At 46.7% G+C, this 25247-nt stretch overlaps 1 protein-coding gene across 2 annotated transcripts in view; it reads right to left on the reverse strand.

The window, feature by feature from the left end:
- Nucleotides 1–25247, reverse strand: part of PRKCA (protein kinase C alpha) — a 1912272-nt gene that overhangs the window by 198624 nt on the left and 1688401 nt on the right. For both annotated transcript variants that reach the window (XM_069655048.1, XM_069655049.1), the window contains one exon: nt 14969–15107. In XM_069655048.1, coding sequence (XP_069511149.1) covers nt 14969–15107 — 139 coding nt within the window. The remainder of the gene's footprint in view (nt 1–14968; nt 15108–25247) is intronic.

Below are 25247 nucleotides of genomic sequence, written 5' to 3' on the forward strand. Positions count from 1 at the left end.
GGCGGTCACCTTTTCGTTGAAAATGCTGCTGGTTCCCACCTAGCCTGCTATGCATACGTACGTTTCATTTGTCACATTCTCACATTTGTATTTTACAATGTGAGCATGTTTCCTTCCTTGCCTTTAACACTCCACTTTGTAAACTAACACAGATGCATATCTGTTTTAATCCACCTATTTAAATGCATTGCTTTTGGAAGATGTGTAAACAAAAAAAACTTTGTATGTATTAAGTGCGTTTGGTTAAAAAATTAAAACTTTGCACTAGCTATAAGAAATGAAATTCACATACAAGTACACCGACACGAAGGTCCTTACATATAGAAAAGCTTTTTCCCCCAATGTCATTATTATAAAAAACTCCAACATGAAGGCTTTATTTCATTCTCGTTAAAAAGACTAAAAACAATTGCGATGAATAATCTGGTATTCCTCTAGGTACTGTGCTGAGAGGCAAATGAGGTGGCATATGCACACATGTGTCACATGGTGGGAGGAGCCACGTTATTTTACGATTCTCCAGATGTTATAGGCCGCAGATGTAATGACCAAAGACTCTGCACCACAGATCGTGCTCCAGAATTGGTCTGTGGTAAAGTCACCTTTGTGTTTAAGAGCTTTTTGCCCCTTAACATAATACTAATCTAGCACATTGCATGCAGTCAGAATGTGGCGACCGGTTTCAATTTATCTTAGGCATAGACGACATTTCCTGTCAACAGGCAGTAGGTTAGTCCAACCCCCAATGTAGACCATTGTGGGTAGAATGTTAATATGGAGGAACGTGATAAACCTTTTAGGTTTCCTTGAACACAACTTTAAGTATGTAGAAGGAGTGTTGGGACACAACTTTGTGAACAATACTGTGCATGTGGCCTCTTGGTGGACAATTTGGCCACATTTTCAGAGCGGTCCCATATCTTGGTTTTAGTCTTCAAGATTACTGGGAAATTGGGTACGTTTAATACATGATCTAGGGTTAGGCTGGTGTTATCAAGGTGATTGAAAACTGAAGCCTGAAGATCAGCCAGGAAGTGATTACGTGTGATATCGTGGAGGCGAGTGGCTAATGCTCCCAATAGACCGTGTGATATCGTGGAGGCGAGTGGCTAATGCTCCCAATAGATTTGAGTGCCATATAAATTAGCATGAAGACTTACAAAAAACGTACTCTGCCGAATTAGCCAATGAGCCCCGATTGATGTTTTTCCTAATTCACTCCTCAGAGTCTCCACTGGTACTGCCTCCGGTGCAGTCAGCATGGAGTGCAAAATATTCCCTTCCACTTGTTCAAACCAGAAGGAATGGGAGGAGGGTAAGGCTTCAAGGACATATAGTATGCCTGCCAGAATAGTGGTTTTATATATCGTGCAGAGGCCTTCCATGTTTCCTCCCTTTTTGGCAATAAACCTCTTTATTATTAACCATTATTTCATTATTTTGAGAGAGTTTGAATTCTCCATTAAAAGGGAAGTGATGGAGTTGCAATGATTGGGTAGCCCAGATATAAATAATCATGCTCCACCTCCAGAGTATGTTTCGCAAGAGACCACTTAAATCAATATTTCTTCCAGCTGCGATTCCCTATTACCATGACCTTTGATTTTGCTGGACTGATTTCCATATCATGCAGTAAGGCAAATTCCGCAAGTTTACCCATAGAGCGCTGCTGACCACTGTATCGTCCGCGTAGGTCATCCAAAAGAAGTACTCATTGCCAATCTTTGGTGGAAAATTCGGGCAATTTCTAATACGTGCGTCCATTTCAGCGACGTAAAGATTAAATAGCAAGGGAGCTAGTACACACCCCTTCTTGAGCCAGTACACACCCCTGCTTGAGCTAGTACACACCCCTACTTGAGTTAGTACGCACCCCTGCTTGAGCTAGTACGCACCCCTGCTTGAGCTAGTACGCACCCCTGCTTGAGCGCTGGGACTCTGATTGATGCGTATTCTCACACTTGTATCTGAATATAGTTGTTTGATAAAGTATAAAAGTGCAGGTCCGACCCCCAATGTTCCAGTTTGTTCCATGATTTTGGGCGGGGACCAGGAGGCATTACCTCGAACTAGAGGAAAGTGTCCTGTCGGCAATGATGAGTTTGTAAAAGCATTTTAAAAGGGAAGCCCAACAATTTTGAAGGGCTTTAACAAGTATATTTGACACTAAATCGGGCCCTGGAGCTAGATAGCTTTTAGTTTGTTTTTGATGACTAGGATGCCATCTGCATCGAAACCTTCTCGCATTATAGTTGACATTTGATGAGTAAAAGATCCATCGCTAATATTCTGTTATCAAACTAAAGATTGTTTATATGCGTTGTCCAGGTATTTTCATTGATTGGATTCAGTTCCTGTGCCTTATCACCGCATTGTATTTGTGGTAGTATTGCCAGAACTTTTTTCTGTCATTTGTTTTTTTAACGTTCTGGGTCGAGTGTTTGTAATTTCTTACCCAGCAGTGAGGCCGGTTGTCTCTTAGGATCAATGTCATTTCAGTTGTGCAAATTTCTCCTCTAAAAGTGAGCAATGCTTCTTCGGCCAAACACGTTTCTATAATCTCTTAAATATTATCTGGTTCGGAAAAGTTAAACAAATGATAGGCTACAGGTGGGATGGTTCTACAAATGACCTGCTGGACCTTGTGCCCAGGTTAAACAATCAAAGTTAAAACAACCATTTCATCACAATGCAAACTGAACGACGGTGCTAGCGGGCAGTTCCCACAGTTGGTGTTGCTGATTTGTTCCGAAGCCTGTTTCCTGTGAGAAGGTGTGGAGAGAAACGATGTGATTTCTAAATGCACGCATTGCGCTGACGACGATGCTTTTAAACGCCTGTGCTCAAAGCATCGGCATAGCTGCAGTGCTAGTGGGCAGTTCTCCGTGGGCCGCGAGAGCCCCTGTGGTCATCGGCTTGGCTGTAATGCCAGGGAAAGCACTGAGCAACGTGAGGCCGGGCTGGCCCCTGCCTGAGCCGCGGCGCACAACAGGCCACTGAAGGACCCTGCCCCCAAGCAGTTGGTGATAGCATAGGCAGACAGGGCGGAGCCAGGTAACAGGAAGGGAGAGGAGTGCAGGGACCCGTGGTGCGAAAGGACAGGAAATGAGGGGGACATATTAGTACGTAGCTGTGTTTAGTGTAGGGCGCTGCGGTTGGATTCCCTTTCTCCCCAAGGTAAGTGTATACAGGGAGTGGGGTGCTCTGGCCGGCGCGACTAAGGGGGTTGGGACGCAGGCAGTGGGGATATGAGCAGAAGGCTAAAAGCTATCAGTGCAGGAATGGTAGAGCGTGAAAATTACAGAGGGTGAGAGGGAAGGGAACAAAAGTGGGAGAATAAGATAGTAAAACATGGACACGACGAGCGAAAGAAGAAATGTTGGCTTCCCAATGAGATTATGGACTTTCTGGTCGGAGTGAAAAAAGTAATAGGAGGTTTTGCTGACACAGTTTGTGGTTGGCTTGGGGCAAACTGGTAGGGTGCACACAATGTTCTAAGAGCAATCAGAAGGATGACACAAATGTGGTAATGTGCTACAAGATGGGTATTAAGGACTCCATGTGCCATGTAAAATAAATTATCCGAAGGAACGCCATCACAGGGGTGGTTGGCTTGGGGGCAAACAGGTAAGTGCGCTATGTCTGGGAATATCAGACAACATGATGGAAACTAAACTAGGAGGAGGCCTTTACGGGGTAGCCAGCAAGGGGAAGGGAGCTGTGGTAATGGCCTAACAGTGCAATAAAGGGTAACGAAACATGGCTGTGTGGCAATTTCAAAGTGGGAAAAGGCAACATGAAGTGAACTAAACTAGGAGGATGCTGCTACGCGATAGCCGACATGGGGAAGAGTGCGGGAGTAATAGCAGAAGGGTGCAATTAGGGTTATGAAACGTGGCTCTGGGGCAAGTTTAAAGTGGGGGGAAAGGCAACATGATGTGAACTAAAATAGGAGAATGCTGCTACTGCGTAGCTTGCAAAGGGTGAAGGGGAATGGGGTGTTGGCAAAGGCAGAAAGGTCCAATAGAGTGTAACAAAACATGGGGCAACTCCAAAAGGTGCAACAAGAGGGAACTAAACTAGGGGAGGAGGTACTGAGGAGCAATTTTGGGGGTCGGGTGGGTGCTAAGGGGACTAAGGACAAGAGGGGACCAGGCGAGGGAGTTAGCTAGGTAGGTGGCTGATGAAGGTGGGACTAGGGCAGGAGGTGGAAGGGACTAGCAAGCATAAAGGTATAAGTGTGCAGGAAAACAAGTTAGGTTGGGGAAGGCACAGGAGTCCAAAGGCACGGCAAAAGGGTATGTCAGCTGTGGGAGGTAGTAAAGGACAGAGTGGCCGGAAACAGAGGAGACAGGGAAAAGGCTAAGAGAGAGGGGGAGAGTAGGGGGAAACCCACAGAGAGGGGAAGATTGATCCAAAGGATCAGGTGAGAGGTCCAGAGAGGAGTAAATATGACAACTTCTAACTGTTATAATTCTGCCTTAGATAGAGGTCCTAACTCCAAGAGTAAATCACAAACCATTTTTCACAAACTTCCCCTAACTTTGACAATTCTCAGTTCACAATTCAGTTAAAGCTAACTAAATATAAAACCAAAGCCACTATGAACTTCAGGATCCATAATGCATTTGGTACTGGGACGAGGAAGAGGGACCCAGAGTTCATCTGAGCAGGACATTTAAACTTCAGCTGGAGGAACGAGATGCTGAAGGAGTAGTAGAGGCAGCAGAAGGTCTGAATGCGGGACTCGCTGTAGACGTAGACGAAGCGCCAGCAGAGGCCATTACGGGAGAAGCCATGTGGCAGTGCAAAGAGAAGCAGCATTGGGGAAAGCTATGCCGTGTGGGAGATGTGCTCACAACACGATGTGAACCGCTCCACTAAGGAAGCAAAAGCAGAGACCCCACGAGATGTCAGAGCTCCACTGAAGGATGGTGCTCACTTTGACAGTCATGCGGGAGCATTTGTGAATAATCACCAGCAGAAGAAACTCAATCCTAGCTTCAATAGGATGCCAATGTTAGTCTTGTCTCGCCTTAGAGACATGATCACGTCGTTTAGGGCCAGCTATAATTCTAACAGGACTGTTTTGTATTACTTGAAGTCTGGCACATTCTGATCATTTGGAGCCAATAATTTCTCTTGCTTTTGTCTCACAGTTATTCTTTGAGCTAAAAGAACAGACTTGAGGCAACAAGGGCGCAACTCCCCTATTATGAGATACCAACTTGGGGAAATATATAACCCACATTGTCAAGAGACTATAAAAAGCAGTCATTGATCAAACCTCCCATCATAGGATACTGGTGTGGAGGCTTTTGGAACAAGCATTGCCACTAAGCACACATGTAGTTGTAGGTGTTTTTCACCCTGGCAGGTGAGTAAACAAGGAAAGGGACCAATAGTAGTTAGTCCTGGCAGGAAAGCATATCAGGAAAGAAGAAGATGGTTTAAAGAAGTGTGTTTGTGGTAAAAGGTGTGGTGGAAAGAATTTGTTACCTTTATAACCTTTTTGATAAACTGTTGTATAACCAGAAGTAGTTGCTGTGCTATACTGACGAAAATGGTTCCTTTGACAAATAAGTGTGATGTGGTAATAATTACTTGGCATTTTGAAGAGAACTATTTCCTTGGTTTATGAACTTGTGTTTTGAGGGAGAGAAATGTACTTTACCAAACAGGAGACTGTGGAGAACAATAGTTGTTTTGATTTGTGACCAAGCATCTGTGAAAGAGACATTTACTTTGCTAAGTGCAAGAATGCAGTGAATGGAAAATACTTTTTGTGTTACAATGAACAGAACTTTATTGAATCTGAACTTTGCTCAGGGTAATCCTGGTCACAAGGAGTACTTTCTAAAATCTTTAAGTTTGAATTTGTATTTTGAAGACAGTGAAACATTCCTTGTATAATTTTGTTGTGTGTATTAGTGCGAGGGTCAGAGACATTTTGGACAGTAGGCCATTTTTCATTAGTTTTAATTTGCTAGGCATGGAAATCCTTGTTAGGTTAGGGGAATACAGGCATTTATCTCACTCCTTTTAATTGAATATAATTACAAATTATGAGAAATCAATTCCATTGTGTCCATCTGGCATTTCTGTACCCTCATACTGGGTACCACTTTTGCCCCCAAGTTAATGCCCTGCCTGGCCCAAATGCATAGCATATTCGCCAGATTTCTGCAAATTCTCCAGGTTACCATTATGACAGTTTTATGTGGGCAAAGTGATACCTTCCCTATTATATGGCTTGGAATTGTACAATATAAACTAGAATGCTCTCGAAATTCTGGACGAGTCCTTGTGGACGAAACTGTTGGGTTTCTCCAGTTCTCTTCCACTGGTATTGATTCAAAAGGTATTGCATATTCAATCTTGGAGGTTTTATATCTCTTGGAATAAATTAAAATTGTATGCAAAGTTCCTGGATCCTCCACCCAACTCCCTATTTGTTGATCTAAATTCTTTGATGTATTCTAGTAAATCTGCAGTTTTAAATTAATTCATAAAAAATATTGGAAATCCATTCTATCTGATTGGTCCTCCCATAGGGACAATTTCTTAACACATCCTGCCAAGCTTTGAAGAAAAGTGGTTATATAAGCAAGGAGCCAAGATCAAAAGACTATCGCCAGATAAAAACTCCTTAAGGAGTATGGGAAAATGCATTATTCAGTGTCATCGATGCCCAAATATCTTTTCGAATTCCCTAGTCCAATATACTGCTATATTATTATGCGCTTTAGGTTTAACCTATTGGGTACACTTGAGAGATGGGGTCCCATCAGGAATATTGCACCTTATGATCGGCGCTGTAGACTTTGTAAGGATGTTTCCTTGTTTGTTTGTTTATTTGATATCGCGCAAAACCAAAACCTTCAGGTAGCTGGGCACAATCAATACAAGAATACTTAGGAAGCTTAGTTACAGTGGTGGGGGGAAGATACATACATAGAATACAATTCATACATAAAATGATAAGCAAGGTTGTAAACAAGGAGCGATAATACTGCCACAAGTTAGCACTGATCAGGCACCCAGTAGATATACCAAGGTACAGGCAAGTGGTACAAGAGAACAAATGCAGTTGATATAGTCAGGCCTGGCAGTCCTAGAGAAAGTGGTCAGGAGTGGGTAGGGCAGGGGGTCCATTAGGATGTAGTGTTTAGGCATCATTAGTCCGTAGCCAGGTGAGGACTTTCCGTCTGAATCTCGAGTAAGGTTGGTCAGTTCTAAGATCTAATGGAAGTCTATTCCAAGATTGAGCGGCTATGACCGGGAAGCTGGAGCTGCCGGATGTAGTCCGTTTGTATCTAGGAACCACTAAGGTGTAGGCATTGGATGATCTCATGGGTCGGTCAGAAATTCTCTTGACAAATTCCTTGTTAGAAACTCTACACTCCCTTGTGTTCATCTGTAGTGGCACTGTTGTTGTAAGAGGTTTACTTTTAGGGAAATATTTATATTGTATGACTTTCTTAATCGAAAGACTTCTGGCATAGGCTTTGAAGTGTCCACCAAGTTCTTTAATAATAGCTTTGGTCCAGTGGCTTAGGAGGATCCAGCCTCAATATGAGTCTGGCGGTAACCCTGCCGGTGCTTCTGGTGGTTTGCTGCCAGACTCGTAACATTTTACTGGCACCTAGCTTCCCAGCGCCACCGGGACATTACAAGTCCCGGCGGAGCAGGCAGCTATGTGCTGGAAACATTTTGTCCCCATTCCTGTGGAGTCCCATAGGACTCCATGGGTCTGGGGTCACGGAAGCACCAGCACCGTTACTAACGGTGCTGATGCTTTTGTGGTCTGCCTACTGGGGCCGCTGCGCCTGGCAGGGTCACACCTGTTGGGCGCAGTGGCCCCGGCAGGCAGACTCAGAGTATGGCGGTCCGGATACAAGGGGTTGGTAACCTTACCGGCACTCTAGTTTCTGGACCACAAGGACCACCGCGTTGCTACAAGTTCCACGCCGGAACCGGTTATTGGTGTTTAATGGCATCTGATGGTGTTCATTGATGAACATTTCTATGTAACTAGTAGGTTGCTCTTGATTATCGGCTTGAACATGTCTTTGCTTTCTTTTACAACATTTATAGTCATATTAACAACCCAAAATCTGGTTCCTTCAGCCATAAACTAAAAGGAGAGTTCACATGCTCCTGTTGGTAGCACTCTGTATCTGCCGATGAGAACGTGCATAAAACAGTAAGACAGGCTCTCACTAAAATGTTGCCCTAAACCTCACCAAACGCTGGGACTGCCTTTACGGCAGTCATTAGAAAAGCTACACTGATTCAATTCCTTCTGATCACGTGTTCTGCATGGCTCTCAAACAGCAATCGAGCAATAATTGAAAGCGCCTCTCTTTCTCCTTTCTTTCCCCTTTTACATCCAGGGGCATATCACGGTACTTGCCACATAATGGTCATATAAAAAAGGGAGAAAACATTTCAAACGTTGAATGAAACTTATCCTACATTTTTATGGGAAATGGCCCAAAACCAGAACATTGGCTAAAAGTAGAAGACACTGGGTCTCATTACAAGTTTGCAGGTCCGGTAAGGAACAAGTTACTTACCTGTAACTTTTGTTCTCCAGCATGGGTCTGGCATGGATTCACATGCTCATGAATATTCCCCAACCTCAGGCCGGGAATCCTCGGTAAAGAAAAAATCAGTATCAGTTTCGTTTCTGATCTGTCTTTCTTAGTAGTAACCAATCACTGATCTCAGGGTCATACTGCCCCCGGCCAATGACTGCCCTCTCCCTAAGCCCCGCCTCTGGCAGCCATCCTCAGATTTGGTAGCACGCCAAGTGGCAGTATGACCAAGTGAAGAGCCGCAGAGGGGTAGGTGGGAGGGTTCGCATGTGAATCCATGCCAGACCCATGCTGGAGAACAACAGTTACACGTAAGTTACTTGTTCCTTCTCCAGCATGGGGTCTGGCATGGATTCACATGCTCATGAATAAAAGAATACATAGCAGTATACACATGCACAACCACGAGAGGTGGCAATAGGCTCAACATTAAGCAATACAACAACTCAACATTAAGCATCTCTTACCTCCTCACCAGGCTCACCTTAAGCGAACAGGTTGCGCAGCACTGCTTGGCCGACCCTGGAATCCTCCCTGGAGTCCCGATCGACGCAGCAGAATCTTGTGAAGGTGTGTGTCGACCTCCACGTAGCAGCCCTGCAGATGTCCAGCAGGGGCACACCAGACAGGAACGCCGTGTTAGCAGCGATCGCTCTGGTCGAATGGGCTCTCGGACGGCCGGGCAGCGGTCGGTTTGCCAACTGGTGACAATGCATGATGCAGCCGGAGAGCCATCTGGAAATGGAAGTCTTCGAGAGAGCCTTCCCTTGATTCACAGACCCAAAGTTCACAACCAGTTGTGACGTCTTCCGAAAACTCTTTGTGCGGTCTAGCTACATCCAGCGAGTGCAAAGTCCTCTCGGCCGGCGTCGAAGGCGACGGGAAGAAAACTGGTAACACCAAGGGCTCGTTGAGGTGGAAGTCCGACGGCACCTTGGGCATGAAGGAGGGGTGCGTCCTCAGCACCACCCTCGTGACATGAAAAGTCAAGTATGGAGGCTTGCAAGATAGGGCCTGAATCTCTCCCACTCGTCGTGCAGAGGTGATGGCCACGAGGAACGCTGTCTTCCACGACAGGAACTTCAAAGGCGCCGAATGCATAGGCTCGAATGGGGCTCACATGAGCCTGGTCAGCACCACATTAAGCTCCCATGCCGGGGCAGGAGCCTTCACCGGCGGGAATGATCGGAATAGTCCCTTCATAAATTCCTTCACTAGGCGATGAGACCACAAGGACGCCCGTCCCGTAGTGCTGGTATATCGGGAGATGGCAGCCAGATGTATTTTTATGGAGGCGTGAGCAAGTCCAGCTTTGGCCAGCGACAGTAGGTACGGCAGCACTTGAGGGGCCGTAATCCGCAGAGGGTTAATCTTCTGTGCACGGCACCAGACAGAGAACCTCTTCCATTTATGACCGTAACACTTGAGAGATGAGGATTCCCTGGCCTTTGCAAGAACCTCTCTGCAATCCGCCGGGATATCGTACCCTCCAAACTCTAGTGCTGCAGGAGCCAGGCCTGCAAGTTCAGCGACTGTGGGTCGTGATGGAGAATGGCGTCTCCTTCTCTGGAGAGAAGATGTGCGTCCGCCGGCAGCCTGACTGGCGGGGACGTTGACAAGTCCAGAAGGTCCGGGAACCAGATCTGCCTCGGCCACGCCGGTCGACGAGGATCATCCTGCACCTGGACTTCTTGAGCTGGTTGATGAGGCGGAGCAGCAACGGCAGTGGATGACGGCGGGATCCCCCTTGCTTGCCGCGACCTCTGTAGGCCTCCTGGGAAGAGGAGCGGGCCGCCTGGCGGTAAGTGGAGGAGCCACCGCTGGAACCTTTGGAGGCACCCTGTCTGCCTCTGGAGCTCCGAAAGGGCCGTCGCTGTTGAAGCACCCCTAAGGCCCGGGCCATCTCCGAGTCGGTCTTGATGGCCTGTAGAGACTCGTCCACCCCTTACCAAAGAGGTTGTTGCCGTCGAACGGCATGTCCAACACCCTGGTCTGGACGTCCTGGCGAAAGTCTGTCGCCTTGAGCCATCCCCTTCGTCGGAGGCAAACTCCATTGCCCAGTTGGCAAAATCCGGTATAGGCGATGTCTGTCGCCACCGTTATGGCATGATCCGACACCACCTCTCCCTCCTGCAGAAATTCTAGGGCCTCCGCCCTTTTGTCATCAGGCAGGAAATCTAGCAGGGGAGCTATTTTGAACCAGAGCTCCCTGTCGTATAGGGCCACGATCGCTAAGGTATTGGCCGCCTTAATCGTCGTCGCCGCATAGAGTCCAACTTCCTGCCCTCGCTGTCCGGCGGGGAAGTGGAAATTGAAGCCGCCGTGCCCGCTGCCTTCTTCTTAGCCGCTGCCGAGACGACCGAGTCCGGCGTGGGCTGGGCCCTGAAGCACAAGGGCGAGGCATCGGGGACTCGGTACTTCTTCTCGTACCTGTCCCTCTTGGCGGGTGTACTGGCAGGGTTCTTGAGGACCGCAAGCCCCTCGTCCCAGATGTCGTCGAGTAAAGGCACCGCGAGGACCGTCTTCCTCTTAGCCTCTCGTCGTTGGTACAGAAACCCCTCCTTTTTCTGTTCTTCAGGGCAGAGCTAGAAGAGCTTGGATGCCCTGATTATCATGGCGTGGAAAGAGCCAACCTCGTCGGCTGGGAACGCCCGCGGGGCAGTGACGACGGGATGTCTGTTGTGTCATTGCCACCATCATCGTCCGTCCCCGTCACCGTATCCGTCGCTGTATCCTCTCCCGGCGAGGGGGATGAGGGGTCCACCGGTCTCGCAGGCACGAAGGGTGGAGCGGGGTGGACTCTCCTCCGCTTGTTCGGAGGGCTTCCCGACGGGCCTGGTTCTGGCTCCTCCGTCAGGGTGCGTGGTAATCTCGTCCTTATCTCAGTACATAAGGATTTGATTGCCAACAAAATGCCCGCCAAGCTATCCTGGGGCTCGGGCAATGGCTGCGACGGACGGGATGGCCGCTCCATTGGGCCCTGTTCGTCGTCGCTATCTTCGATCACATCAGCAGGGACCGTCCCCTGGGATCGAACCTTCTCGAACCTCTCGTTGAGGCTTCTGAACCTCTCGTTGAGGCCTATGGACCTTTCGTTGAGGCCCTTCTCGGTCTCCTCCTCAGAGGCTGATTCCGAGTCTGTAATGGCCACCGGCCCCCCCCTCTTTTCCAGCCGGGGGCTTCACAGGGGTCTTAGCAATGGGCTGGAAAGAGGATTCCCTCCGAGGCGGCAGGGATACTCTGGGCCCAGAGGCCGTTTCCATTGGCGTAGTCTCAGCCGGCTCCACCAGGGTCACAGCGACCACTTCGGTAGAGGCCTTAGCCGGGTGGATCAAAGCCCTCACCACCTTAGGTGCGTCCTGGGCCTTCGCCTTGGGGGGAGGGTCAGCGCCTCGCTCCCCCTTCAAGATCGACCGGGTCCGCTCCAGCGGCCTACCTGGGATCTCGGACTTCCTCTTCCCCGAACCAGAGCGCTGGCTCGTGGTCGAACGTGCCGGGGAAGTAGTGCCCTGCTTGGCAACCGAAGAGCCCGACCTTTCGGCGCTCCCGGAGCCTGCGGACTCGCGGTGCTTGGCCTTCTGTTGGGCCCCCGTCACCGGGGCGCCCTCAAAGGACTTAGACGCCCGCTCAGACTTCTTCTTCGCCTTCTCACTTGCTGTGCCCTTCTCCAGCCAGGTGGCGAGGCGGGAACGACGATCTTGTTTGGTCCGTTCCAAAAGGTTCTTGCAGAACGAACAGTCCTTCTCCACGTGCGTCTTGTCCCCATGGAGGCAGTAGAGGCATTGCGAATGCTCGTCCTCCTTGAAAACGTTATATAATCCGCATCCAGGGCAGTTCCTGAACAGCTTGGATCCGGGCGTCGAGCTCCCCTTGTCCTGGGCCATGTCCGTTGAGTTAGGCCGCAGATCTTCCGGAATCCTCCAAGAAGTGTAAACTCGACGAAAACTTCACTCTTGAGGCGCGTAGAAGAATTCCGAAACGGGTCCCTGTTATCGGAAGTAGAAACGATGGAGCTTGAGGCTCGATTAAATCAAAAAAATGAGAAATCTCCTGGAAAAAACATGAAAACGCAGCAAAAAACTCGAGAGCTAAACACGAGGACTCCCAACACTTGAGCTTGCGGTACAAATCTGAGGATGGCTGCCAGAGGCGGGGCTTAGGGAGAGGGCAGTCATTGGCTGGGGGCAGTATGACCCAGAGATCAGTGATTGGTTACTACTAAGAAAGACAGATCAGAAACGAAACTGATACTGATTTTTTCTTTACCGAGGATTCCCAGCCTGATGACGGTGAATATTCATGAGCATGTGAATCCATGCCAGACCCCATGCTGGAGAACTATGGTACCGGTAAGCTTCACGGTACCGTAGTTACTGGACCAGCAAACTACGAGTTCTGCTCGCGGGTGCCTTTTCACCTGCCAGGTTGGACCTGGCGGGTGGACTGGCACCCACGAGCAGACCATGTCGGATGCACCGGAACCATACTGAATGCTGCCGGTGCATCCGGCCTCTGCATTCCCATTGAGCCCTATGGGGCTCAAATGGGAATGGGGAGCATTTTTTTTACCGGCGTCCGGGAATGGCCAAATACCGGCTCTGGCGGGGCCGTAATAACCTGGAAAGTTCGGCAGAAGCCTACTGGTTTTACTGGCAAGGCTAGCGCCGAACTTGTAATGAAGCCCATTCTTTTGTGTCTTCACTGAACTACCCAATGACCACAAGCGTGAATCTTCCTAACTGGTTGCGACGCGGAATGTGCTACTATGGAATGTGAGCAGGTCACATGCTTTGAAGGTATAACAAATATATAGGCCTCAGTTGTATGTGTCATATGATTCTAATTAGTGCTTATCTGGTACAATATGAATACTGCCCCGACTCAAGTGCCTACCGATCATGTGACACAACTCTGACTAAAATAAAGGAGGCATACATTTGACATATTGGAACAACACAGTACACCAAAACTGTTCACTTCTACTGCAACAGACGAACACGCCATATCTGTCAGTTTGGATTAGCACACCACGGACCCACCAAGGCCTCCAGAATATTTAGACATATGCTACACCACCGGGAAGGCTTATGATGAGACTACCTTAAGTGTTTTGATTGACTACAACACACTTGAAGGACTTTACGACTGCTACACAGAGTTTGGCAGTAGATACGGATGCATTACTGAAAAATTAAAAACAAGCGCCAGTTTATTGTGAAGGAATAGACTGAGGATGTAAATCAGCACCACCCCGGACCACCACTGGGTAAGATTCTCCATTAGAAGCTGTTGGACTACTGTAGAGTATTACGAGTATTGTTCTCAGATACCACATGTCAGATCTGTTCTGACTAACATCATATGTTCTCTACCCGTAAAGTTCCCTTAGCAATTAGATTTTTCAACCCAGAGGAACAAAACATGTTGGGTTACATGAGGTGCTGTGAGAGGATACTTCAAGATAACACCAAATGTAACAAAGGGATTTGTGTGCCCTTAAATAGATATTAGAGTTACATACTAACTGTTTACTCTAGATTGTGAACAATAAGTGTGGTCTTTGTTCAAAAAATGTGTACTCTTCCTGATACCAATACTGTATATTTGTACATGTGTGATTTGCTTGTAAAATTGTATTTTACTTAATAAGCACTTTACAATCACCTGAGACGTGATAGGCACGGGACACTTTAATTGGCACTAGCCACTATTAGCATGGTTTTAATAGAATGTCTTTATAACCTGTCCGTTTTCGAATAAAGGTAGAATATTTTTTCAATTTAGAGTATTTGGGCGAACAGTGTTTGGTTGAATTCTCCATATACGGTGCTTTCCCATAAGATTGTTGGAATCAAATGAATGCCAATTCTCATAGAACTGAGAGACTAACACCACAAAACCTTTAGAGACAGGCAGGGAGTTTGTTTTGTCCAATTGTTTAGATATAAAACAGGTTTGCCACCCCCCTCTATTAATTCGCCTAGAATCCCTCTTGTTTTAAAGGATACATTCACTTACGGCAGCTCACTTGAAGACGCAAGTAATCATGGCCTTCTAATCTTGGTCCCTATTGTGAACGGTGAGTAGCATCGGTAGCTTTTCAATAACAGTGTTATTTTGGAAAAGCATAATACAAGTTTGGTAGAAAACTATATTGCAATACTGAGCTCATGAATTCATAAAATCCCCTTTTTTTCTGAAACCTTGTACCTTTTAGTTTTAAGAGCACCTTGCTATGGCATTCATTTGCGATGCTAATTGCAGCAACTTAAACAGCCACATGTTTGCCAAAGTTTGGCTTACGGTACACAAGAGTTTAGCACATTAGTTGTCCCCAGGTGGGGCTATTTCAAGGGCAGAAGCTTTACCTCGGGGGCGATGTAGTCGGGCGTCCCACAGAAGGTTCTCGTTGTCACTGAGTCGAACATATGCTCCTTGCACATCCCGAAGTCAGCAATCTTAATGTGTCCTTCTGCATCCAGCATTACATTGTCCAGCTTCAGATCTCTGCAAGGAACAGCAGTGGGAGGGTCTTAATCAACATGCTTTAGAGGTGTGTAAAAAAGAGACCTAACACTCATAGATTTTCCGAACTACAACGAATTCCACTGTAATGTAATTGTTATCATACCTCGTGTCCATGTTTCTGTGCCCTAAGAACTGCGAGTTCCCGGCGCAATACAAATAAACAAATAAATAAATAAATGATGAAGGGATGCTCCTCATACTGGTTACCCAATTTCTTACAATGGGATGCAAAACTCCTGGGCTACAAGTGTTGTACAAAAGAGATGTAAGCTCCCTTCTATCAATCTACGTTACTGGTGTGGCGTCATCAAAATCATAAGTGTAGAGGAAGAGACACCACTCACAGTTTGACCGAGAAACTGACATTGCACTGCGTTGATCTATAATGCAATATACTGAAATGGTCCTAAAGAATGATGTGAGTAGAGTAGAAACAATAAATAAATTCAAATTACACAGAAGCAGAAAAAATGGTACAAAGTCCTTTCATGGCGGGATGTATTTTCACGGGGGGTTTTACCATGATTTTGTTAACTAAAAAACCTCACTGAATTTTTAGGGGGGTTAGAAAATACATATTCGGGTGTGGGTATTTGAGAATAGCAAAAAAATTAAAGGGAATGGGATGTTGGAGGGGCCAGAGGGAACCCTCCAAAAATAAAAAAAATACAATTCGATGAGTTTTTTTCTTTAAAAAAGCTGCAGTAAAAACCCCTGTGAAAAAACATCCCGCAATGAAATGACATAGAACAGAAAAATACCCACAAAGGGGTCCAATCACTGGTCACCCATACATGTGGCACTTGCCATCAGAATTCTTGCCTGTAAGCAGCCATTTACTGCTACCGTCAGAAAAGTGGCAGGTGCACAAAAGCAACAGTATTGAGGGCACATTTGAAAGCTCACAGTTTTCATATCATAGGTTAGCTGCAAGGTCTCGCCCAACTCTACAATCACCAAGGTCAGCCTAACCCAGACATAGATGCCCCTTCAAAATAATGTAGATGTACTACTGAAGTCGCCAGCCTCCACTGAGGCTCCTTCGAATCAATTTAAATAAAATCATTTAGCATCTATATGGCGCTACGAACCCTCAGGTATCTGAGCACTGCTTATTATTACCCACGGTGTGTGGTGCTCATTTATCAACCTCGGAAGGATGAAAGGCTGAGTTTGGCCCTGCCGGGATTCGAACCATACCAAACCAAGTCCTCTACTCACTGTGCTATTTGACCGACTGACCCTAGAGGCACTAATGCCGGCGCCAGTCTCCACTGAGGCGCCATGCCGGCGCCATTCTCCACTGAGGATCCTTAAAATCAATTTAGAGGCACTAATGCCGGCTCCAGCCGCCAGTGATGTTCCATGCCGGCGCCAGCCTCCACTGAGGATCCTTCAAATCAATTTAGAGGTAGTAATGCTGGCGCCAGCCTCCACCGCAATCCTCGCTTGGATCTTTCTTTTGCATATTGTGGATTTGCACACTTCCACTTGCCCGCTCCCCCATGCATAACCTGAACATGTCACTGGATCCTATGTCCTAGATTAGTGTTGCTTTCCCTTGTCTAGGCGTCAAATGCTCTCTTTTTGGAGCCAACCTTACACATCCCAGTTTGGTTTCCGGAAGCCCTGGTTGATGTCGGTCTAGTCCGAGCTCTCTGCAGCAGATGCTTCTGCTGAACTGCTCCATTGTTTCATTCTCTATTCCTCCATTTTGAACTCAGCAGCAATTCTGGCAATGTACTACACGTGTGCATGTGACAGGCTCTGACTCCAAAGGATTAGATGTGAGCTCAGAATTTCATCCCAGGACACAGTGTGCTTGCCTTTTTAAATTACGCGGCAGCAATTGACAATAACCGTGTATAACCAGGGAGAGAATTTGGAATGTTTGCAAGGTGTATATTAAAAATGAAATGACGTAGTGGTATGAAGGTTATAACCTTATTCACTGTCATGTCTGCATGTCTGTGGAATGGACTTGTCTGGAATTTTGTGTACGTAGGGCTGAACTCATCTTTAGAACATGTCCCGGGAAAGTGCCCCATTTGTTTGATATGCGCATCAGTTAAGTCAGGTGCTGGTGTGCAATCATGATGTGCTTGGGACTGGATGATGCAATTAATCAGCCTTACCGAAAATGTATGTGGCTAGAGGATGCGAGTGAAAATAGGAGGACAAGAAGGTTTGTGACTGGATGAAGCGAAACTAAATAGCCAAAGACAGAGTATTTTTGCAATGCAGTACTAAAGATGTTAGGATGGAATTGAGCCTATCCCATCCCCTAGGCGCTTTAAGGTAAGGCAAATTGAGGTTTTGTAGTCTATAAGGGGGGGAGAAGACATGTGCTAAGCATCTCGGCACAACCATCGTAGAACAGAAATAATAGATGCATAGACATACAGCACATAGAACACGAACGCCATTTTGTAGTTATAGCAAGGACACAGTTTGCATAGCAGCACCGTATAACTTTTAGCTCAATAGAAAACCTTGATTAGGCCCAGAGCCAGTTCTCACGGAAAGCTAACTCTTGTCCCTTCACTGTTGCAATTACATGGTATCATTCGGAGGAATGTGTGTCTGGCAGGACCGTGAGACAACACCAGGCTCCTCACAGTGCCCGTTCATCTCAGCCAAGTTGCCAGCAGACCTCTAACCCCCAACCAGGCTACCCAGAGCCTTGGCTCACACCCACTGACTTGATCCCCACACCCCTGCATTCTACGATAGTGAACGACACCAGTCCCAGCTATAAACCACTGACCATAAAAGGTCTAAGCATACACGACTGTTTCACCTCTTCACATAAATACATCCTTTGTAGTCCGAGGTACAGGGAAGGATACAGTATAGATCAAAATGAGGGTGGAAGACCTTGGGTGTGAGAGAAGCGGTATCAACAAAGCACAGAATGTGTGGGTCAGTGTGACTGTATTTCTTCCTCCGTACTCCATTGGCATCAGCCCCGAGCCTCCCAGGTACATGCCACAGTGATGCAGTAGTAGGCTTAGCTGACTAGCATAGTTTGTACAATGACGGACGGCGGAGAAACCAACCAATTGCAGCTTGGCATTCCATACAGAGCAGGATCATATAGACTGTCTTCCCAATCAACTGTGTGGGTTTAGACCCTATATGTGATGACATCTATGATGCTGGGCCTCTCAAAAGGGACAGACCAGTATTCTGAAGGCAGAAGATTCTCATGCAGCAGAGTCCTTTGTTGATATTTTGTATTCTGTAAAATTAAACCTTGTTATCCTTGCAAGCTCTCTCTTGGCTCTTTCCCTAGAGGGTTGTATTCATTCTGGAGTGTGCGTACACAGGGACTTGTCTTCAAAAGCTACAGTACTTGTTATCGACATTTGAAATAGTAGCAGACACATGATGCACCCTGTTTTGTCCGCAATATGAGTCCACCTATCTCGGCAAGGGACCTCTGGGTTAGTTCTGTTTTTTTAATCGCCTATAAGTTGAAATGAAGAGCACCTCTCCACCGTATGGTCTAGACTGACCCTGTGTTCCCATGTGCAGAGGCTTTGGCCTTGCTGAGTGCTTGGTTACTTATGGGAGGGGGGGTGTTAAAGCTGAACCATGCTTCTTCGTGCTTCATGCATATTCCAATGGATTGTCAAGTGGTGTGGTCACTGGGCCCTGAACCAGGAGCAGTAATGAGAGCTGGGTTTGAATTCCCTCTCTGACAATGCCCTTTTAAATTGAATTTATATTCTGGATCAGTAATTACTCATGTTGAAAGGTGGGGCCAAGGCTATTATCTCCGGTGCAACAATGCTGGACGGGCACAAGTTCGAAGCCCCTTCACAGCCAACATGGCCTTTTAGTTCTGGGTCCACCAAGGTCACACTTTTTAATTACTACAGAATTCTAATATGGCACCGCTTCTTTTTTTGTATTTTGCTGATTTGGGTTTCCTTTTTCACACTTGTTAGGAGCATCGGCCTAACATTTGCATACAGGCCTTCCAGAGATTTCTCAGGCATGTGGCTGACTCTTCCCCACCCCAATTACCCTCACTACTCCATATATATCTCACCTTTATTGTATCTTTCATTTGAATGTTGGGTTGCTGTGAGATGAGGGTATCCCACTAATATGGTGTTCCTACATTAAAATGTTTTGTGAATCACGCCTATTTTCTCTGTCTAGGTATGCGAGGCGCAACAAGTATGCGCAACAGTTTAATAATGTAGCAGCCCCATAGGACACAAATTCATTCTGTGGGGCAGCTCAAGCACCCTGCTTGATAACAGCATCCATCATGTGGACCCCACTTAGGCTAGACTGATGCCATATAGTGCCCATTAAAAAAGAAAAATGCCCTGTTGATTGTTAGTAGGATATTTACTGTGCGACTCCAAACATTGTAAGCAATCATTAATTATATAATTATACTGTAGCACTCAAGTCATGCTGTCTCTCCTGATATCATTCATGTGATAACAAAACCCTATTACCTACAGTGTGTACAGTGCATTGCCCTATGGTGATATGCTTCTAACTTTCTATTTCACAGTACATTTCAAGAGCTGCAGCACTCCACATGCTCCACCCTCAGACATTCACTAAACCCTTTAGTGTAAGACAACTGTGTTGTAAATGCATTACATGATGGCACAAGGTGCAACCTTAATGCCAGTTTATCCCCAGGGCTGTTCAGGTAAGCGCTGCACTTTTATTTATGTTGAGAATCCCAATGCCTACTGATGGAATTATTATTATTATTATTAAAGAGTTTACCTCGTACATCAACCAATGGGAGATGTGTTAGATCCGGTTTGACAAAAGGCAGAACTCATTCTGTTAACCAATGTCCTGATACTGCAGCTCTAATAACTGTAAAGGTGTATGCCCTTTCTATTTACTGCACAGTTGTTTTGGGGATAAGTAGACATGCTACATTGGAGCCACACACACCTATATACACTTCCAGATATTGACAATGGTCCAGTCTGACACTGGGACACATGCATTCAGATAAGCACTGTCCTTTTTCTCTGCACTATGCAAATAATGTGTTGGATGACAACTCCCAACAGCTCTACACAGGAAATTCCAAGGGGAGGGCTGATGGGAGTTGTAGTTCAAAAGATCTTGTGACCCACTGGCAGCATCTTTGTAGTATTCTGCTTTGCAGGATGTTAGTTATCTGTATGTCAGAATGTTGGTGTGCGTGTCTGGAATGTGGAGCGTTGGGCTCGGGGGTGTTCCATAGAGTGACAGTTAGTCTTGAGCTAGCTTGCTGCTGGATGCCTGTGGTTTCACACTTAGCTACTTGCTTACCTGTACCTGGCACAATAAAGGCACTTACTATATACTTCTTGTCCAGGCGTGGTACCTTGGAACTGGGAAGGACCCTACATCATTTTGGCAACGAGCTGGAGCTGTGAGGTGGAGCAGCCTTGTGTTTTCACTGCCCCCAATGGACCTTTCATCCAGGGTGCCAGCCAGTGGGACAGCTGTTTTCCCCCGGTACTGGTGAGTGTTTCTATCCGAGGGTGCTGTGAGTGTCGCTGACAGGAGCGCTGGGACTAGTTCAACGGCCCCAGGCAGTGGAGTGCAGCTGCGGTACAGGCCGGGCAGTCGGCTGTTGGAGCTGGCTAGGGGGTTAGCAGCACCACAGGGGATGACCTGCAGTGTTGGTGTGAGCAGTGCGGGTGGAAGGAATGGGAGCCGAGAGCTACGGCCTTGGGCTAGGATCAACGGCCAGAATCGGGGCTGCAGTGGATCAATGTCGGCAGTCTGCAGTGTTTTGGAGGACGAGCTAGAGAGTTTGACGCAGGAGGAGCGGGCCTGGCTGTATCAACGGCATACTGGTGAAGATGTTTCGCAACCCGGGAGAGGCGGGTGGCGTTCTCGGTCTCAGGGACAGCTTCATGGAGGTGACGGTCTCCCCACTTGGCAGTGATTGTGGCCCGGAGCGGATGTGGTCGGCATGCCTGCTGGTGGGACATTAATGATATCCATGAGGAGTGGAGATTCGGTGACGATAAACATCGGTGTTCGAGCAGCAGCCAAGGCAACAGATGATATCAGCACTCAATTTTCTGTGTCATTTCCAGGCTCAGGTCGGCCCAACACGGGAGGAGTCTGCGGGCAGCTGTCACGGAGCAGGATAATTTGGCGTGGCCAGTTCAGTGCTGGCCGATTCGCCGTGACCGATTCGGCGCAGGAGACATTTGGGCGCGCCCCTTTTGGCACGCCCAGTTCGGCGCTGGGACGTTTCGCCACAGGGACCTTTTGGCGCGAGGGTGCGATGCCGAAAATGGGCAAAATGGTGTGCAAAGCTGGGATGCCGAAAATGGGCTGCAGGCAAAACGGGCTGAAATGCAGGCTGGAATGAGGGATGCTATGAAAAAAATGGGCATACATTTCCCGAAGCACACCGGATACATTTCCCGAAGCAAAACGGTTTTCACAGTTGAATCTGGAAGTTGCTGAGCGATGCGAAGAGGTAGCAGAACCTATTGTAAGCAGTGCCCAGAACAGTAACGCGTCTGCAGGCAGGAGAGAACCAACCCTGCCAATTTGTTCCACACTGTGTGAAAGTTGTCTGTGCCTACATCCCTTTGTACGCACCATGTGTGCCCACGTTGACAGTGGGCACAGAACTCCTGCCCGTACATCTCTCCTGTGCTCACATCACTCTGTACACACAACCCTCAGTTGGTCCACCCATCTCATGTGCACAATTGCCCCTAATGCAATTAAACTTCCCGTACGTAGAACTTCATGTACACTCTTTCACATGTGTGCGCTGAGCTCGCTACATACAGCACATTGGAACAGACACCAAAGACCGCTTTGCACAATTGCACATCGCTTTCCCATGGCCAACCCTCTGTGCACATAACTCTCGAGTTCTGCATAGATATTACTAACCCGTCTACGTAGCATTCAACCCTGTGTGCACACAACGCGTTTATACGTGATCATTCATGTTAGTAAACTCGCGTGTGCACTTAACCATTCTCCACAAACTCTTGCAACATCATTTTTTTGCATCCAACCCTCATTGCACACACCACTCGTGCGATCATCACATACATTTTGCCTCAAATTATACACCAACCAAGAAGTAAGTACATGTTCCACTTCTCCATAAAATAATAAACATCATTATTTGCAAATGCAACACGTTAACAGGCAAGGTACCTCAACGTGCTGCATTTGCAAAGAATGATGCTTTTGAATTTGGCGTGAGGGAGTTTAGGCGTGGCTGCAATGTCAGCCACGTCCAAACGTCCCTCGCGCCAAATCGGCCGTGCCAGAAAGGCTGCAGCGCCCAAATGGACACGCCAAATTGGCCGCTGCGGCGAACTGGCCCGTGCCGAAAGAGCGGCGCCAAAAGAGGGTGTACCGCCCTGTCAAGCATCACTTTGATGAGGCTGTGGCTGGGAATGTTAACAAGGCACCCGTTGACAGGACTAACTGTGATGTCTGTGAATGTGCCACGGACAGTGGGCAGTTCTCTCCAGGTGGGGGCTATTTGTGTCTCGTGTGCCTAGAATACTTTGGTGATTTCAACTTATGGGAGCTCGAGCTCTGGAAGATGTTCAAAGTCATGAGTTGTACAAGAAGAGTAAGGCGTTAGGCATTCATTTGTGCACACCTGTGTTTTTTGGGTTCGTAATGATCGCTGTCCTTGTGTCCTTTGAGGCCTGTAATTTTCCTTTGTGTGTGGTATAAATTAAATGTTATGTGCTGTGGACTCATGTTACGAATATTGCTATACCTCACTATGTCCTTGGATTTTCCTTTGGAACATGTTTTGGGGTGGCTAGCCCACTCCAGGGTTTCTTGGACATGAGGGTGCAGGATTTTGCTTCTGGGCTTCAGGGACCTGGGGGCTCTTGGACTTGAAGGTGCAGCATCAGGACTGTTTGACTTGAGGGTGCAGGTCTGTTTCTGGGGTTTTTTCTAAGATAGTGCATTCTGGAATTAATGTTAGTTTTGATCATGCTTTACCCTTTTCAATTTCAGGCACTGGACTTTTGGATTCACCCCCACTCCTGGGTTTCTTGTTGTGCAGTGTTGGTGGTTTGAGTCTTGGGGCTTATCCAGCATTGTAGCAAGGTCATTCATTGTTTTTCGTCTTTGTCTTGTGTGGGGTGCAGTGTACATGCTGCAGATGTTACGGGTGCAGTGGGGTGCTCTGGAGGGTGTAAATGGCAACAGTAAAGACAGACACAAGTATTCACAGTTCAAGGGTGTATATTAAACTGTAAATGCAGGGTGGAAAAACGCCTACTCTAAACCTACATCTAAAATGGGAGCAAGCTTCAACCATCAAATGAAAATAAGGCAGTCCTTGTGGCGTCTTGTCAAAGTAAAAAGACCTACACTAAAAAGAACATACTGCCAAATCCTTACAACTAATTACAGAAAGCGTGTGGGATAGGGTTTTCAATAAAGAAAGAAGAGTTTACAAATAATAAGTCAGGATTTGATTTTCATGTGTCTCCCTTTCCCACATTTTCAGCACGGGACAAAATGGAGCTCCCGAGCACAGTATACGCTCAAGCTTTTCAACTGTGAGCCAACAGATCAGTTCCAATTATCAGGTTCTTCGATGTTTAAATCTCCTTTCAATAAAAAGTCTCTTGCCGTTGAGGGCCTGATATTTTCAACAAACGCAAAGTTCTGTTCCACGTATACTTTGGGCGATGAAGTCACCCAGGGGTCCCCCTTTTCCAGGTGTAGACCCCTCACAAGTCATATTCAACAAAATCAACAAAACAGTTCCTTTCTCACTGAACTTTGGGTGATGACGTTCCACCCCTGGATCTCCCTCTTTCGTATTCGGATCCCTTTCAAATGCCAGCCGCCCTCCTTTGGGTTCACCATGACTGTTCTTACTTTCATGAGTCTTAATGTCTTTTCAAACAATTTACTGTGGACATCCCTCAGTCGGGTTCACTCCTGTCAACACATTGTTCATAGGACCTTCAGGCCTCGCCCTTTTTTGTTAGCATCCCTTCGCCGGGTTCACTCCTGCCAACATTTGTAACACACTTTTCATGCGCTAATTTCACCAAGTGGGATTCATCTTCATTTCTTTCACAATCATCTGCTGGACAAAGACTTTCGACGGTACAGAGTATTTTACAAGACCTCTGTATGACCACTTTGATCTTTCTTCACCTCTTCCCAAGGCCTTCTGATTATGGTAGTCTCTACCATCGGGTAATCACCCAGTGTTTCCTGTGTGAGCATCCACGTGGTGCCAGATAGGGGTGTACCGAACTTCGGCTTCGAGTAAGTATTCGGCCGAATTCCGGCTGAAATAATGCTATTCGGCTCCGGCCGAATAGTTTCTTGCTATTCGGCTCTTGCCGAATAATTTGACATTCTCATTTGAATACAATGCAACATGAACTCAAAAGGCAAATATAGACTTCAATTTGCAAAACTGAATAGAATTAGACCAGACAAATTGCTATCACACAGCTGAAAAGTATCTTATATTGTCATCTGCTCTTTAGGGCATGTTTTGTTACAGATTCTTAGACATAAAAGGTGCTCATCTTTTATGCCTAGCCTGCAACAATACAGGAAAATCTTTCTTTTGGCAAATGTTTATATGCAATGTGCACTTTTTTCAGTTGGAAAAGACAAACTGAAAGAAATGTTCATAGATACTTTCAGTTCCTGTCATTTCACTTCCATTGCGTACTTCATAGTCCCCCCTATTGTTTTTTTAACTACTTGAGTCCTGAGTTTAAAATTATCTGATATTTTATCAGGAATGATAAGTTGCAAATGTTTGTGTATTGGCGAGAAGGAGTGGCTAAGATGAGTGAAAAGTGAGCAGCATTTGTTTGGGTGGGGTGAATAGTTGTGAGATAGAGTTCACACATTTCAGATTTCCTCTTGACTTGTGTCCTGCATGAGCCGACATGAACCATTTTATACATTTCTATGTGAGCTGCAAAGAAGTTTCGAAACTCGACCACATCGACTTTGCAACTGGATAGAGAATGCAATGCATCTGATTCACAAAGGCAGTCCTTTTACATTTGTGAAGCCTTCTACTTTAACTGCCACGGAATATGCAACAATCCTCTCTACATTTGGTCCCTTCATTTTGGTTAAATC

Source organism: Ambystoma mexicanum, chromosome 3q (genome assembly GCF_040938575.1).
Source record: "Ambystoma mexicanum isolate Mex_15411 chromosome 3q, UKY_AmexF1_1, whole genome shotgun sequence".
Taxonomy (NCBI): Eukaryota; Metazoa; Chordata; class Amphibia; order Caudata; family Ambystomatidae; genus Ambystoma; species Ambystoma mexicanum.